The following is an 18,671-nucleotide window of genomic DNA, read 5'->3' as shown; positions in this document are numbered from 1 at the left end:
AAAATGTGTTATTCTTATGCTGGTGAGTAAGTTGCCAAAAAAGCTTTTAATACATATTGTTAATATATATCTTAACTGAAATATTATAGATATTCAGTGTTTCACAGTGCGGCCACTGCTGGATTTTCCTCCGAAATTTCAAAATAAGCCTGTATCGGAACAGATTTTAAGGTAACTGAATAAAATAAAAAATATTTTTGCAATCTTCAGCCAAATTGCATTGCTTTATCTTTAATATACCGTATTTGCTCGATTATAAGACGAGGTTTTTTTCAGAGCAAATGCTCTGAAAAATACCCCTCGTCTTCTAATCGGGGTCGTCTTCTAATCAGACCTCAAATAGAGGTCTGATTAGGAGACTAAGATCCAGATCCCCCGCACTGCTGCAGAGGACCTGGATCCTCCTGTCTCACCCCCCCCCCCATCATACACACACTTACCGGTGCTTCCTTGCTTCCTACTGCGTTGCCGGGGCAGCGGGTTGACGTCTACGCGATCCGCGTAGACAACGTCCGCTGCAGCCGGAAGGAGGTGTGGCTAGCAGCGGGGGTTGTCTGCGTCCGTCGCATAGACCTTCCCCGACTGTCAGAGATTAGAGTTCCCCGCACCGGTGCCGCACCGGTGCGGGGAACTTTGATCTCTGACAGCCGGGGAAAGTATACGCGACGGACGCATACAAACCCCCGCTGCTAGCCACACCTCCTTCCGGCTGCAGCAGAAGGCGACGTCAACCCGCTGCCCCGGCTGGAAGCACCGGTAAGAGAGGGGGGAGAGCGGGGGAAGGGGGGTGAGAGAGGGGGGGAGAGAGAGAGAGAGAGAGTGTGTGTGTGTGTGTGTGTTAGTTAGTTAAATGGGGGTATAGGGTGTGTGTGTGTGTTAAATGGGGGCATAGGGCATTTCTGGAGTGGCGTTAAGGGGGGGATTTAATAGCGCACTCTGCCTCCTGAAATGCCTTATACCTCCCTATATGCCACTCTGCCCCATAATATGCCTTTTAACCCCCTAAATGGCAGAGTGGCATATAGGGGTATAAGGCATTTCTGGAGGCAGAGTGCTCTATACAATGCCTTTTAACTCCCATAATGTCACTCTGCCTCCTGAAATGCCTTATACCTCCCTATATGCCACTCTGCCCCATAATATGCATTTTAACCCCCTAAATGCCAGAATGGGATATAGGGGTATAAGGCATTTCTGGAGGCAGAGTGGCACATAGGGGGTCAAAAGGCATACCATGGGGCACAGTGGCATATAGAGGGTTAAAAGGCATATCATGGGCCACAGTGCCATATTGGAGTGGCAAGCCTGGGGGCAGATGTGCGTAACTGGGGGACAGGTTGGAAAATACAAGAAATAAAAACAAAAAAAATCTTTTTCTCAATCATAGCTTTTATTAAAAAAAATAGTTTACATGAATTAACATTTACTGGTAAAACTTTTTTCCTTTGGGGTCGTCTTATATTCAGGCTTTTTCTTTTTTTCCTAAGTTAATATTCAGATTTTGGGGGGTCGTCTTATAATCAGGGTCGTCTTATAATCGAGCAAATACGGTATATAAAACAGAATTGAATTTCTGGGGGGAAAACAATGCAAATATCCCCATTGTTTTTTGAATGAATTTACCTTGCTTCGTTAGAAAAGCTCATACATTAGCTTGTCATGTATTACTGAACGATTCCTTATTGTGATCACCCACAGTAATCCCCAAAGGTTTTAAATAGTACAACAGATGCATGCGATCCATTACATAACACTAAATCAGCGCTGTCATGCTGTTATGTTTGTATATTTTTGGCAGGTGTAGAATGAAGGAATATCTCTTTATAACCCAGTGCGATAGAATGTTAGAATAGATATCCGTGCGTAGAATTTTAAATTGGGGAATGGAAGAGGGGCTTTGTCATTGGAAATATCAATTATTATTTTTTTCTTGTTTGGTAAAAAGAATACCTTTTTGTTTTCTTATTGTATTATTATTTTGCCTAATTAAAATGTTTACAGCAGACATGTTAGTACATGTAGCTCGTTCCTCTTATTATGTAAATAGCTCCCGTTGTACATAATACCCCCTTCCTAAAAACTTCCCAGGGTTGGCCACCCCGGAGCTCTCCCTCTTCTGGTGGAGCGGCGGCTTTTGTGTAGAGACATGGCTAGCACCAGAGAGACTGATCAGGGAGCAGCAAAGGGTTGGCTTAAAAGAAAACAGTTTTTTTTTTGTAACAAAACCCTGTCAATCACTTATTTTTTTTCATTTGGAAATATTATTTCTACAGTTTCTACAGGATAAATGAAGTTCTTCGGTTCCAGTACTCACGACCATTCCGAAAAGGTGAAAAAGATCCTGACAATGAATTTGCTGTAAGTATGGGGGAATTTTTATTTTAAATGCATTTTTCATAAATATTAAGTAGAAACATTTAATATTAAATATCTTATTAATGGGAAATTTGGAATGTTGATTATAATATATAGTGTTGGGGGGGGGGCAACTTCCCACTTTGCCTGCCACTCAAAGCGCTTTATCTCCTCTATTCCCATTATTTCCCCTTCTCTCCTGCCCTGTTCTCTCTTCACTCTCATCCAACTCTCTCATAGTCTTTCTCCACCCCAAGCGCTTTCTTCCTCCCTTGGTATTCTGCACAACCTATCTTACAACTTATCCCATAGCCAAGAAATCTGGCCCCAAGTAATAAGAGTTCCGCTACCTGGGGACCCATTTTTCCTAGCACCTAGTGTCCACCTAGTGCCTTCATAGACGCATTTCTTCATTGCTCCCTTGCATGTGTGCCACCTGCTGTTGGTGTACTAATATGCGCTGCACTGGATTGCTCAAGGATGTATTTATTATTAAATGTATAAAATGTCTATATTATTAATATATAGAATATGTGGATTGAGAGGACCACCTTTACAATCGCTTACAAACTACCTGGAATTCTGAGATGGTTTGAAGTGAAATCGATTTACACGGTAAGGAAAAAAAAAACCATGTAGTGTTATTTGTGCGAAACTACATTGAAAAACCCAGAAATGAGAGAAAGCCGTAGCGATATTGTTTGTTCTTCTTTATGTGAAAAAGCAATTTCTATAAACATGTAATAAAAACAGAATTATGCCTGAACGTGGCAGCAGGCTGGGGTTAGTGTTAGCTTACTAAAAACATGGCTGGCACACAAATCTCACAGTAGTGTGGCACTCGAAGTGTGAAGCAGGCATTCAGCCGAGCCTATACCCCTGAACAAGAGCCCCGAATCTTATACGGGGGATCAAAATCTGACCACTATCATAAAACACATAATAAAACAATATGAAACTATATAAAAGCCACAAACCAGAGCACTTCACTCCATAGAAGAGATTAGCCGTGTTAACCCTTTGCTTGTCTTTGTGTATTCCCAAACTTAAGCAGAATGCCTCCCCTACAAAACAAAGGAACACGTTTTTATATACTAACTTAGAAATAAAATAGGTAATTAAAGATAAAAAGTGACCCGCTAATGATATGAAATGAAAATATACCTTTTTGTTGACGTGACAAATGTCTTGCCCTTTATAGGTTGAAATAAGCCCTCTTGAAAATGCAATCGAAACAATGCAGTTATCAAATGAAAGCATTAATAACATGGTCCAACAGCACACGAATGATCCCAATTTGCCCATAAATCCACTCTCTTTGCTTCTAAATGGAATAGTGGATCCAGCGGTTATGGGAGGATTTGCCAATTATGAAAAGGTATGTCTGGAATACATATGCAAAAGTCTTCCAATTGTAGAGTAAAATTAATAGAAATGAAAAAATAATTCACTTTAAATTTTGTATGCGTTTATAATAAATATATATATAATACACACACTGTACCAGTATGTCTTATGTATGTGTGTATGTTCATGTTGTTAAATTTGTGCTTTCATTTTGTATTCCTCCTCATTGTGCTATAATCTGGCAGCCTATAAATAATATGTAATTATTATTATAGGAATTATTCAACCCAATTATATATTGCCTGTTTTGACCTTGGTTGTAAAGCTTCAACCGTGGCAATTGCAGTAACCTTGTCTTCCTTCTTATACGCTAAAGGAAACCTTTATTATTCGTTTGTTTTCTCAAGGCTTTCTTTACCGAGAAATACATGCAGGCGCACCCAGAGGACCACGAGAAGATAGAGAAAGTAAAAGATTTGATTGCATGGCAGGTAAAGCTCTTTCAATCACATCACGCATGGGGCAAAGGCAAAAGAGACAGCGCTGCTCTCTTTTCCGACAGCCTACGTGAGTCGCGGTGATCAGCGTGGCATATACATTTCTGTGGCATTTATCTGCCCCTTGGAAGCACATAGAGAACTCGTTTTCTGGTCTGACGTTGTCATCTGGTAATTTCACAAGTGAAATGTGTAGTTAACCCATTGGCTTTCTTTTATCACGGAATGCCATTTGAAAGACCAAGGGTCAGAATTCAAATGTCTTCTAGTGAATATACAGCTTATTTCATTTACGATAATGAAGGCTGAGCTGTCACATTAAAATTCTGTTTTCATAATGGGCAAAACTGGAGCTCTTAGTCCACGGCATACATTTATTATATTTATTTGTTAGAAACATACATTTTCATGTCACTCCTATCTAATCTGCTTGTTATTTCCGTCCTTAAAGGCTTAAACCTTAAGTCTTGTCTTAGATTCAGGATATCCATATACATTTCCCATTACCTATCCTTTATGGTGTTAACCTCTACCACTTCTTCTGGAAGGCCGTTCCACATATCAAGTAACATGTTTAAATCTAGTTGGAGGTATTGGTAATGCTTCACTTATAGCATTCAGTTAACTTGTTTGTTTTATTTAAGATACCATTCCTGGCTGAAGGGATACGAATTCATGGAGAAAAAGTGACAGACGCATTAAGACCTTTTCACGAGAGGATGGAGGATTGTTTTAAACAATTGAAAGAGAAGGTGGAGAAACAGTATGGTGTCAGGACACTGGTAAGTGATTAGGCTAAGCTTCAGGGCTTGTCTGGTGACAACTAGGAGTTACATTTTCAGTTAACTGGCCCAATGGGTAATTTGTGCAGAATGGGACTGGGGTTATTGTGTTGGGACTGGGGTTATTACCACCAGGTTGGTTTTCATCCTGCTAGTTTGCAAACTTGGGAAAAGGATTTGGCCCAAAGCTCAGGAAATCACAGATGGCTACCAAGCCTGCCAATGTCCTTTGATCTCCAGGCACATTGGGGGGGGATATGTGTTGGCTTCTCCTGCTTCCAGTCCTATTTATTGTATATTGTTTGGGGTTAGCCCTGCCCTATGGATAGCTAGACCCGCTTCCCCTCAACACCATTCCTTAGGAATTCCATCATAGGTGTATTTGTCTTGAATCTAAAGCCAACAGCAGTCATTACCTTTCCATCAAGTCTAAAATCTACCAGGCTGCAGTCCTACATAAATAATTAGAAATGTGTAATCTAAAAGATTTAAAGGACCCGGCTTGTCATTGAATCAATAATAGGTGAGCAAGAATTGCGATATATTGCTTACCCCTCCAGCGCAGAAAGGATTAACACACATGAACCTGAATTTTAAACGCTGCAACTGTATGTATGTGATGTTTGTAATGTCTCTGTGAATGTCTTGATGAAGCTTGTTAACTCGATGAATGTATTTTCTTAACATAATAATTGCCACTTTGTATGATGCCGTCTTTCTTTGAGCTTTAGCTCATTGAGTGCAAAAAGCTTCTCCAATGCTTTAATGTATAGATTGTGCTTTGTTTTGGCTCGCTGAGTGGATAAGGTGAAAAAGGGTAGCAATTTGTCACATGTACAGCCATACTGTAAAGCCAGGGCTTCAAATGAGGCAGCTAACACAACAGAATGATCAATGTGCCGGGAGAGCAGGACACGGATCGCACTTCCCAAAGGGATCCTCAGTATTTCAATTGCTTTGTGTTGGAAACACAATGGCTTCTGGACAGCTCCAGTCTTGAAAGGCAACCATTAGTACATTATCATAAATTAATAGGCTTATTTCCATAGTCTGGAGAAAATCAACCATATTGAGCACGGTGAAGTATCGGCTCAGAAGCATGCTAGATTGATATAATAAGCCATTAGGCTACGGCTTGATGTAGTTTTTTTTTCCCCCAGACCTAGCAATAATTGCATACACATCTATTTCTCATTTGTTTTTGTGAGTAAGAATAAGCATGAGAGTCCGAAAGAGCTTTGCATTTGTGATCCTACAATAGCGCTGCATAAAATTGTAATAATGTGTAATTACTGTATCTGATTCTTAATACACATCTAGGCTTCTTTAGTTTGCAGTGAAAATTAAGAATAAGTATTTTTCTTCAAATCAGCAAAGGTCACTTATGACATCATTACATTAATCAAAATTAACATAAATATGTTGTATAAAAAATAAGAGTTTTAACATACATTTCAATCTATTCATTTAAGTGGCAAATATGCTAATTAACTCCTGTTCTCTCTGACGTTCCCATACCACTCCATGTCTTAAAATAGCTATAAAACACAAGAAACATATATAAATTGAGGAGAGGTCTCTTAAAATAAAATGGATTGTTGATCCTACTCAAAATAATGATTTTGTGAAGATCAAGTGAAATCAAGAGCATTTCTGTAGGTAGACAGATGCTGTGGGGCACTGGGACCCTGATGAGATCCCATGATCAGGGGCTTCTCTTGTAGGTCAACAATTGTACTGGAACTCTTGGGGGGGGTTAGAACTGGAGAAAGACATGGATAAAAGACTTGGGGACTCTGAAGAGGGAGATGGTAATGTTAAGCTATGTAGAGAGAAGTGGAATGCTAAGATAAATAATGGAGGTAACACTGGATGTGATCAATGACCAGAGTGCTTGGATGGAATTGTTTTGAAAGGCTTAGCAGCTGATGGGCATTCCTCTACCAGAGCACCCTTGGTCAAGATTTATTATGAAAATATCTTAAAAACCCTCTAAAAACATACTACTATATCTTTGATTCATTGAAATGTATTATAATCACAAGGAATTATACATGGCCCAATTAGATTAGAACTATCGAGATTGTTAGATATCTTCAATCCGTTTTATTATAAAACACTGATAATACTTGCCCATGTCTGATGTTATCTTGCTCCTGTTTCAGTAATCCCTTTACTAAGGGCTGCCAAGGATGATGGAGCATTACCGCGACTGTCTTCTTACGCTGTATAAATTAATCAGCAGTTGACAGAGTACAAAATGTATGCATAGTTGAGCAGCTGAATATATTTAATTTTGTTTCATGCAGTAAAAAAATGATCTACTTCAGACATTATAGACTGAAAACATTACCGTTTGGAATAATAGTTTCTGTGCGATACATGTACAATTTAAAAACATGTTCTTTATATAAAAGGCACTCTTGTAAGCTTGGTCTTCAAAAGGTATTACAATAAAAGTACTAGTGGGGAGTGAACATGACTCCATACACCACTGATCATCAAACACATTCTTTAATCACCATCAAGATCCATGCGTTTTCCGACTTAGTATAGTACACATAATTTATGGTACATTTTTCTAACTGCTGCACAAAGCGGGCTATAAGTAGATCACTGGCTGTGACGTGTCACAATCTGAGCCAGAGCAAAATCAGACACTGGGCCCAGTTTCTTGAAGCATGGTGGGCTCGACTGCTGGATAGGAAGTGTCCTTCCATGTATGTGCGAGGTCCTAAAGACTCGAGGGGAAATGTAGTTTTAGCCACCTCGCTTTCCTCTTCTCCAGATGAGGTATGAGACTGACATTGGGTTTTAGCCCATTCTGGCTCACCCATGTCACCTTCATTTCATAACCACATAAAAATAAACCATATAAAATATATGTGTCAAACATTTTCCTTGTCTCCTGTAGTCTGCATCGATGGATGAAAGAAGAGGGAGCAGACCCAGATCAATGGTTAGATCATTTACAATGCCATCATCTTCAAGACCTCTGTCGGTGGTATCCGTGTCCTCTGTATCATCAGACAGCACTCCTTCAAGGCCAGGATCTGATGGGTAGGTCATCTTACATACATCACGTATGGAGTCTGTAGTAGTGATTCTTTTTTTTAGTAGGCCATCGTACTCATAGTACAAGGATTACAGGAAATGTTATTATTCGGTTGAATAACCTATGTAAGTGTTGTGTTTGTGTGTGGCAGGTGAGGCAATGCCAGATAGTGTGATGTTTGTGGGTGGCGGATTAGGGGCTTTTGGATACTTAGGGGTGAAGTGGAAGAAGTTATTGGAAGAGGGGAGAGAAAAAGAGACATTTTGAAAAGAGGAGGAAAGGAGGGACAGGAAGAAGAAAACATGCATGACATTTTAATAACAATTGGGAGAGAAAACAAATATATTATTATTATTTATTGTTTTATACAATGCCATCAGATTCCGCAGCGCTGTACTAAGGGGCATAGCATTGGCAGGACATAGCAATTAGTTTATAACATAACAAGATGACATACAGAAACAGAGGAGGGCCCTGCTTATATATTCATACATATATATAAGTGTTAACATCCACCGCGCGTTTGAAACAACACCTTTAAGCATCTTACATTTAATGTGCAGTGAAGAGAAATCATCATAGAAAGTTGTCACTAAAATTGGTTTATATACATTCATGAAACATGCAGTGTGATTGTGGGTTGGCATCATGATCCCTTGCAGCATAAGAAGGCGGCTCACATTCCTGTAAGGCTTTATTACAAGACGGATAAATATTTAGTAATAAGAAGTAAAAGTTGACTAGCCCCCTGGGATGTATGTTGTCTTAAAGAATTTGGTCTTCAAACGAATGGAATATGCAAGTTTATGTATAAAACAGCCTGTGATCAGGCATCTGTGTTCTTGTTTATACATAATAGCACCCTTGCATAGCATATGATGGGGTTTGCAATGCTTATTTCCAAGGGTTTCCTGAATAAAGATCTCTTAAGAGATACTTAACATTGTATAGCGGCTTAACTACCCATAGTGTACAGTTCCCTAAACATAATAAAATGATCACTGGCCTCGACTAAATAAACCCTTTAACAATATGCGTTGTGAAAAATTGTCTGCCCAGGTGTATATCGTATTACCGTATATCATTTTGCTTTGTTAACATTTTCTTTTGCAAACCCAGTAAATATCCAAGAAGCTCAAAATGTACATTTGCCCGTTATATCAGAGAGCGCATTTATGAAGCAGAGGCATACAGCCAACATCCTAATAAACAGGAACCCCAGATTAATAAAATGCAACAACCACATTACATTTCCTAGAGGTTAATAACCATAAATCTAATGGCACATGACACTCTTTTCATTACCTATTCCCTTTTATTGGCTTACATATATCAAATAACACATCTTCTCTGTTTGTATGAGTTTAAATGAAGAACCCTTTATAAAGTATAGCTTACAGAAGCTAAGTGTAAATCGCTCCCTTGACATTCCCAGTGTGAATTTCCTGGAATAATAGTAGCCTTTTCCACTTTAAGTATGCATGAGCCCTATATGCAAATAATGCTACAAAGGAGGGATCCTTGGACCTTGCTGGAAAATCTAAATTATTTATTGCTTTTGTCTTTGATATATTTGACGTGTCTTAATATGGAGTTCATCCAGTCCTCTATTGAAGAAAAACCTCAATGTTTTTAATGTACGGAGGATCATGTTTAGGTATTAATCAGCATACCTGGAAGCTTTCTAAATTATCTCACCCAGAGACTCTTCATAGATTAACTAAATTACAATATAGGGGCTCCCTAATAATAGTAACTAAACAGATCTAATATGACAACGATAATGTGTGTGTGTGTGTGTGCAATTGACAATGTCGGTATGGTAGAAATTGAAAAATGAATAGCCAATGACGGGCAAGACAAACCCCCCAAATATGCCCCCCCATTATATTAAAAAAAAACATTAAACCTGCAGCAATAATATTGACTTTTTTTTTATTCTGTTCAAACTGCATATTTTAACCAGTGAAATACTTTCTATGTATTAAAAATAATAATCACGTTTTATTAAATTGTATTCTATACACTAGAAACATTATTTAAGGCAAGTTTATTTTATTTTATAATAGTACCAGTTGTGTACTTGCCCACTCCTGAGTAGTCATTTGTGACCCGTAGTGTCCACCAAAGGGAGTCCTTTTGACATGGCGAGTCACCCAGTGTGCTACATTCATTATTTGACCGCTAGTACCGTATGTTAGCAATTGAAACTAATTGTAAGTGATTCTGTCACCGGTGTGGTGTTTAGATGTCTTTGTAGAGGTTATATATACGTTACATCAACAGAATTGCTAACAAATGTGGGGGTAAATAGATTGATAGTTGATACATAATTAAATTGAGCAATATTTCTTTCAGGTTTGTTCTTGAACCTCTCCTACCAAAGAAGATGCATTCTCGGTCTCAAGATAAATTGGATCGAGATGATCTAGATAAGGAGAAAAAGGACAAAAAGAAGGAGAAACGGAACAGCAAGCACCAGGAGATATTCGATAAAGAATTTAAAGCTACAGATATAACAATTCAACAATCAGAAGCAGTCATTCTCTCCGAAACGGTAATTATATTACACACTAAAATAGCTCCACGTCGAGGTTTCAGTTTGACAGACAGCATAATAGAAGCATATGAGCGCTTCATAAGATTCATATACTGTAGGATTACTGTAGGAGAGGGAGTGGTGGAAGAGTCTTCCCCGAATCTCGGATTCATGCTCATTCCAGTAGACCCAATATTGCGGCCCCCTTTCTTTGAAGAGGCAATCATGGGGTCTCGGTAAATGTGTCTATATTCATGCTAAAGCAAGTCCCCATGAATTCTTAATTAGGCTCTGTACATAACTTAAAAAAGCTAACAAACCAATCATGTTTGAGGATTTAAGTATTTTTATTCTGAATGTTGCTTTAAAATAATGCTATAATAGTAATTTTTTAAATTATGGCAGACAAGAATAGATAAAATATACTATATGATAATGGACATTTATCAAAGAAGATAAGGTGTATTGGAACTTTATGGCCAAACCCTTGATGCAAGGAGGATATTTAACTTACACAATCTTGTATGCTTCATTCTGCACCTCTCAGCTGTCTGATATAATTTTTAAATAAATATCTTTCCTCTGCTATTGCTGTTGGTAAATAACTAGAGTAGATTGCTGTACAGATGTGACCCTGTTTGATAGAAATAAAATGGTTTTTATGTGTTTACGGACAAAAACACCCTTTGTTAATATGTTTCACAGTTAGGAAAGAAATAAAATAGCCATACGTTGGTTGCTCTTTGTGCCATTGAATTTTAGAACCTCAAGCCTTGTCCACCTCAACATTTCACCACCAAATAATCTGCACAATATGTTGCGTTAGATACCATCAACATATAAGGATGAGGCAAGGAGATGCTTGCTCTAGCCCTGCAATATATGCTACAAACCATAATTATTTCAATTTTAGATAAGCCCTCTGAGACCTCAGAGACCAAAGAGTCAGGTTCTCAACACTGCTGCAAGTGACAGGCGATTTTCTGTGTCTCCGAGTCAAGCAACTTCGCAACAACCTCCTCCAATTACTCCAAGGGCTAAGCTGGTGTTTAGCCTACCAGGTAAGGCTTGTTTTCACTACGGTGGTCCATTTTAGGAATAATTTGGTTGGCTTTGCCGAACACGGAACCTAACCGAATAATTCATAACCTAATTGATTATTCAGGGTATAGAGAAAAAAAACTTGCACAAGCTTCTGAGACCTCAAGAGGAGCTAATAAATAAGGCAGTAACGTAAATGCCATGTTCCGATTAATGATCTGTAGATAATTTAATTATCGAGTATTTACTGATCTGTGTAAATACAATGGAATGTTACAGTCCCACAATTTGTTTTTAAAAAAGAGGAGTCCAACACAATCTTTATACTGTAAACCAGACTTATAATATGTAATAAAGTAAAACAAAAGCAAAATAAATGAATACCCTTCTTATAAAACAAAATACTGCAAGGACTCATTCAATCCCAAAGGCAATCTCAAGAGCAAAAACAGCTTATAAAGTATGCAGGTTACCCGTTTAACATAAGGCATTGATGTTTCTCTCGGATAGAAGCCTCAGAAGCCATCAGAGGGTGCCAATCGGAATCTGGAGCAGAAACTCCAAATGCATCAACCACGCAGATCTTTATACAGTGCTTTCCACAAGGGTTTTAAAGTGTTGGATTAGTGCCCAAACACAATCATAAAATCAATGCCCTACGCGTTTCGTTAGTAATTACCGGCTTCCTCGGAGGCTCACTGTAATGCCAACACAATCTTTGCTGAGGGATCATAGGATATAAAGAAAAGTCTGTATGGTATCTCATGGCTGTGTCTTTGGAGACGTGATGGAAATGCATGAAAACTCAAAACACAGAACACATTCAACAGATGTTTCATGCTGGATTCAGTTATAGTACAATGACATTTATGTTTTAATTATTGAACACGGCTGATAGAATATACGTTAAGTAGCGTGTTCTGGCTTGGGCCAAGAAAACTTAAAACTAGGCCGGCGGGTCCAATGGGGCAGCAGCCCCTCTGCTGCACACCATGGGCAGGACAACAGCTTGGGGGCCATCAGGCATTAATGGAGGCTTAAGGTATGGGTAAGGGGTACTCCACCTGACATAGATACCCAGTTATATACAGTATAAATGCAAATTGGGGATCTAGCGCATGTGCCCCTTTTCCACGTGATGTATAACATTAGAGATTTTAAAGCAGCAACCCACATTTTCCAAGCAACGTGGATTTGTGCCACATAGATGTATTCACACTTCCCAAAGGACATGTTTGATTTCATACACAGGATTATTTTCAATAGACATTTCTACCTTTAATGAATGCAGGGGGATTTAAAACTCTTTGTAATTAGTATGGCTGTGACCTCAATAAACATTTGTATATATTTGTGAAATAATCTAAGACGTTGATAATGATTTAATCGCTGCTTGGTAGAACATTGCCATTCTGCTTATGTTTGAGGTGTTTTGCACAATAGAGGGTTATGTGGAAAAAGTGATTATGTTGCAACATTTTTTTTATTTATTGAGACTATTACCATAGCAACCAACAGAAATTGTTAATGATGGGTTGAAGGGCATTATATGGAGTATAGTGGAAGATGAAGGACTTAATTGTGACTCCACCTACTCATATCTAGACTCCCATTCTAGAATATATCTAGAACATATCCTTGAGTATGAATTAAGCACTGCTTTCCAATGTTTCCCAATATTTTTATTTTATTGTGATATCTGTTTATATGTTATTACCAGTAGTACCATAAACTTTATTTACCCGCAGGTATGGAAATGAATGGCATGACTTCGACAGAAGCAGTGGATATCCCTCCACCTCTGCCAGTCAAAGGAAACATGGCAGACTACGGAAATGTCATGGACTACCAGGAATTCATTAACCCTTCTACTCCTCCACCCCCACCCCAGCGGGTAAGATCTTATATATCGGTTCAGGGAATATAGAAGGGAAATGCCAAAATATTGTAATATGTGAAACTAATGAGTTGAATTTTGTAAATGCTTGTAACATTAAATGTTTTTTTTAAGTTCATCTCTTAATATAGTTATAGACATATCCTATATATAGGATAGACATATCCTAGGCTTCTCTTTAAAGGAAGTCATAGCAAGGCAGTTCTCCAAGGTGTTTGTCTTGCCATCTGATCAGTTGCTAACAATCTATAAAAAAGCAAGCATTAAGAATTCACATATCTACCCATTTTCTGAATAAAAATGTCAATTTAACTTCATTTGACTTTTATAAGGGCATCTTCAAGAGGAATGTCCTCTGTGATAACGGTGTGGGAGGAAAATATTCCACAGAGCCATGGACTAAATCTATATTTACATATATTTTGTTAGTGAAGTGCGTTCCGTTTGTGCAGATGTCACGACCACCTGCCAACCATGTATGATGATATTCATTAAAATTCAGATTTTTGCCTTTGTGTCCTTAGACATGACATCCAACATAAAATACAAAGAGACATGAAATATAGGAAATATACAAAGATACATTTCATTTCTGCATATAAAACAAGTTACCAGCCATAGAGAAAGAAACATGACGGTGTACACAACTAAAATGTAGCATAAACCAAATGGCCCAGATAAGTGGCAATGCATTCATTTAAAAAAAAATACTAAAATATGTAAAGTAACAAAACATAATATTTTTTACATTTTCTGGTAGGTTTATAGTAAAAAAAAAAAACATGTACACATTGATGGGTAAATTAAAATGCAAAGTATAATTTTGCTTACTGCCATCATTTCATGTAGCTACAGTAACCACACATTATGAAAAGCTGCCCCTGACGCTTTCCTCTGAGGAAGGGCCGAGCTGGAGAATCAAGGTTTGGTGACTAGACACGTGTGTCTGACTTAAGGTGGAACTTTTCCTTTGGTTCTGCTGCTGCTCCTTCTTACTGATTGTAACAGGACTTGGTGCTGTTATGTGATCATTTTAGTTGTATTTCCTTTAGTATCTTTCCAATCATGCTAAAGGATGAGACCCCAGTCATTTTCTATATAGTGCATGTAAAGTCACCCTGAAAGCTCAACATGTGGCCATATAAAAGTACCCAACACATCACGTAAAATATTCACATTTTTTTGATTAAACGATGATTAAGTAGTAGTCTGGAGACTCATAGCTTCCTTCCCGTCCTTCCTTTTAGCACCCTGCTGATGCTTGTATATAGTGGGATTTATCTGTGTTTTTGTCAGACAAATAGAGTGAGATCAAAAATAAAATTGCAAGAACAGATTGTTGCTGTGTTACAGATGTGCCATTTACATAAGGTTCCCATCTCCCCTGAGGTGTGTGCGAGTCAGTGAATCTGCTTAGAATAGGTTCTAATATGAACTGGCAGACATGTCTAAAAGGAAAATAGTCCTGCAACAATCCTAGACAAATACTACGTGGGGCATTACATCTGCCTTTGTCCAACCTGCCTCTGCTGACTTCTTCGTTTTTGTTTTTTAAAGTAGTTCTTTAAAGCTCCTTTAATTATATAAAAAAAGTTGAGCTATCTAATTTTGTTAAAATATTACCACTCAGAGCCTTCAACATACGTCCCAAATATCCCAGTTTTACAGGACAGTCCTGATTGTCAGGCACTGTCCTGCTGTCCCGGGCAGCTGCCCCACTGTCCCGCTGTCCCGGGCAGCTGCCCCACTGTCCCGCTTTTGCAGCAGTGACAATCATCGGCCAGTTGGGGTGAATCTCTGATCTCCCCTGACCGACCCCGGAGAGCTGTACAATGAATGGAGGTCTGTGCTGTTGAAGCACACATCTTTGCATCTCCCATGTGGCTACCTTGTGATGACCTGCCCCTGAGCACCATGAGGTGGCTTGTTTTGAGTAAGGTGGGCAGGTGGGTATCACCTCTAACCTTAAACACTCCTGTCTCTCACTCGCCCATATTTGCTTCCGACCCTGTTCCATACTGCCTCTAGACACTACCCCAAGAAACATGTGTCCTGATTTGAATACCTGAAATGTTGAGGGTTCTACGCATTATGAAAGACCTACCCTGTAATATGCAGAGGTCCCATGGAAGTCTCCTGGAAGTGCAGTTGTTTCTCCTGTCTTCTTGACATATACAACAATATGTCTCCCTACATTCTCACTCCATTAACCAGGTCTCCTGGAGACTTCATCAAAAGGGCGGGACCTCTGCACACAACCCTCCCCTGATTGGAGGAATGGGGAGAGGCTGTCCCAGTGTGGCGCACTGAATCTACAAACCAGAAAATGCTTTAGATCTTGATGTTAAAGCACTGGTATTACCCTTGCAGCTTAATTTAATATACATTAAATAATATACTGTAAATCCTGCTTTTAGAATACATTTTGCAATCTGGGTCAGTGTTTGCATGTTTCTCTGACTGCAGTAAGATTGATGCTTTTTGCAAATGAAATTTACAAATTGTGAGGTAGTTCAGGGGAAGTATGTTTATTTCACATAAAATATAGGTAAAGCTGTCACCCCTAAACAGCACCCGCTGATACAAAAGTGTCCCCCCTTGGCCATCTGAAATGTTGGGAGCTATTCTCGAACTCCTAAACACTCCCTGATTCAGTAACCGATTTCCACCCCTTGGGACCCACTAGCGGGTACATAGGTTTTGGAAAAGGAATTCTGCAAACAATAAGTTACTCAATTGTGTCATTATCACTGCCAATCATCTCATGGTTAAGGAATCATTCATTTTCCAAATGGTTGCCACCCTAAGCTTAAAAATAACCCCAGTAATCCTGCCAGTCAAAAATCCTACTTGAAAGTTAATGAGAATGTAAAAGAATGCATGCATATCAACTAAAAATACTTCCCAGATGACAAGATTCATTACCATACATAAAAACTGGTTATAAATGCAAGTGCTCCACATTCAGTCATTTTTCCTTAAAGACAGTTAGTGTATCAAGAAAAATCATGTATAGTAACAGGCTTTTTTATTATTATTTTATCAAAGTAAAAGTAACATGCGTACCTTCACAGTTACAGGTGCTGGAAATTAATGTAACATCACAGTATAATACTTTGGGCATGGCATCCTCATCAGTAAAATAACTAGGCATTCACAGTTTGCTATTTAACCTGTGTTAATGGTATGCATGGTCGTTTATAAGTAAGAAAGAATAAGGGGTGAGAAAGCCCTTTATTATTTAAGTAAGAAGCCCATTTGTTTTGTATATCGACCTGTAGCAGACCAAGAGGTATGCCTTGAAATATTTCATGGTAAAGCACGCAAAGATCTCATTAATATTTATATTCTGTAAAATAATAATTGCCTGTACCCTGCTTTGCTCACCATTTAGGTTCTTCTAGACCATGACTTTGTCTGGTATGATCCCAACCTGTTAACGCATCGGGGTGCAAAGTGTCTGGTGCAGAGTTTGAAACATGGTCTTGTCCTAGCAATCAATGAAATGGTTCATTCACATACCTGGGATCTCTCCGGGGTTGGCCCAGAGTCTCCGGGTGAATTGCTGCTTCGCTCTCCTCTTTATTTGGATTTAATGCTATGTGGTTAGCCCTGCCACTGTCCATAGCTAGTGCCTTCCCGGAGTAGGCAAAGTGTCTGTACAAGTGTCCAGTGTCCGTGGCAAGGGTTGTGAAGGTTCATAGGTCATCATTAAATTGTCCTCCACAGACCCCTTTAAATTTTCACCCTGAGCAATATTGGTGCCGACCCCTCTCGTACCCACTATGGCCAATCACACACTTTGAGCAGATAGACCTTCTCTTAACAAAGTCTCCCCCTTGGAAGTGGGAGAGCTCCAGGTAGCTTAAGTTTTCAGGTTTGTCCATTCAACACTGGTTGCTATAGTAATAAGATCACTTTTCAATTTTTGCTTCACGACTTTGGTACAGGAAAAGTTAGTGTTTCATAAACAGGGCATACGTTCATGTTTCCAAAAAGAAAAAGATGATTGGGCTTAAATTCAGAGCAGAAATGCGGGTGTGGGAATATAATGGTGGGAAATGCCTGTTATTTTATACATAAGAACACTACAAAGTATATAGCTTCCCAGGTTAACATATTAAGTAACTGTTTAATACTTTTTCAGCATCTTCCACCTCCTCTTCCGAGCAAGACACCCCCACCACCACCTCCAAAGACCACGAGAAAACAGACATCCATGGATACCGGAGGTTTGCACTAAAGGATCGCACCCTGCGCCAAATTTAAAGATGAAATTGGTTAAAGATGCAGAGTTTACCTCATTTGGGCCCAGCAGTGTCTTACATTGTGTGCAATCAATGAACCGAGATAAAATAAAAATGTAAAAAGAATGCATTATGAGCTACTGAGTTATGGATACTAATTTATGTAGGATAGTACTAACAAAATCATCAGTTACTGATACAAACAAGACAAGGAAAAGGAAAAAAAATAACATAATGTTGAAAGTTGTTCCATTACTTAATGTTTTTCTTTCCTATATCGTCCTGTACAGAAATTTGTATATATGATTTTTTTCTTTTTTTCTTTAATTTTAGGTCGTTTTAATTTTTTATCTTTCTTGCTTTTATCTTAACAGAACTTTCCTTCTACTTACACCCACGTGCATTTTGTGTTAACTGCTTAAAACATGAAGTTAATTTTTTTTTTCAACAATGTTGTACTCTGCCAACTTTAAAATATAACCACATGTAGATTTCTTTCTTCAAAAATGATGGGATTTCTGCAGCATTTGTAAGCTCTGCCAGTATGTTTTATAATCACCCTGTAGATTTTGTTATATATAAAACAGACTAAAAATATAAAAAAAATGTTCAAAATAAATGGAGATGTTAACATCGTTTTGAAATGAGGAAAATGAACTTCAATAAACTTACATTATGTTGAAAACCTTTCGTTACCAAGTCTATGTTTCTGATAACAGAGCAGGTCTGTGTTTTGCCCTCTCTTAAGCTGCACCAAAGAGCCCCGTTAATAGGGTTTCTATTGTGGCCTTTGCGTTTTGGGTGACAAAAGCATTGCTTTTATAACACACACTTACACACATATACATGCTCTTCTTCTGAGCTGTGCTACATCAGTTGCATCTACAGACAAATGTGTACGTGACGTCAAA

General features: G+C 38.6%; 1 protein-coding gene across 1 annotated transcript in view; it reads left to right on the top strand.

Annotated features, from left to right (window-relative positions):
• The window catches only part of DOCK1 (dedicator of cytokinesis 1), a 142,967-nt gene extending 124,522 nt beyond the window's left edge, over positions 1 to 18,445 (top strand). The window contains exons 42-52 of the mRNA XM_053451222.1: positions 90 to 171; positions 2,274 to 2,358; positions 2,884 to 2,970; positions 3,557 to 3,733; positions 4,110 to 4,193; positions 4,844 to 4,981; positions 7,896 to 8,041; positions 10,395 to 10,593; positions 11,489 to 11,636; positions 13,365 to 13,510; positions 17,661 to 18,445. Coding sequence (XP_053307197.1) covers positions 90 to 171; positions 2,274 to 2,358; positions 2,884 to 2,970; positions 3,557 to 3,733; positions 4,110 to 4,193; positions 4,844 to 4,981; positions 7,896 to 8,041; positions 10,395 to 10,593; positions 11,489 to 11,636; positions 13,365 to 13,510; positions 17,661 to 17,756 — 1,388 coding nt within the window. The 3' untranslated portion in view covers positions 17,757 to 18,445. The remainder of the gene's footprint in view (positions 1 to 89; positions 172 to 2,273; positions 2,359 to 2,883; positions 2,971 to 3,556; positions 3,734 to 4,109; positions 4,194 to 4,843; positions 4,982 to 7,895; positions 8,042 to 10,394; positions 10,594 to 11,488; positions 11,637 to 13,364; positions 13,511 to 17,660) is intronic.
• Positions 18,446 to 18,671: the final 226 nt, after the last annotated feature.

Source organism: Spea bombifrons, chromosome 11 (assembly GCF_027358695.1).
Source record: "Spea bombifrons isolate aSpeBom1 chromosome 11, aSpeBom1.2.pri, whole genome shotgun sequence".
Taxonomy (NCBI): domain Eukaryota; kingdom Metazoa; phylum Chordata; class Amphibia; order Anura; family Pelobatidae; genus Spea; species Spea bombifrons.
The sequence above is the reverse complement of the archived record's forward strand: the minus strand, read 5'-3'. Positions and strand labels throughout refer to the sequence as shown.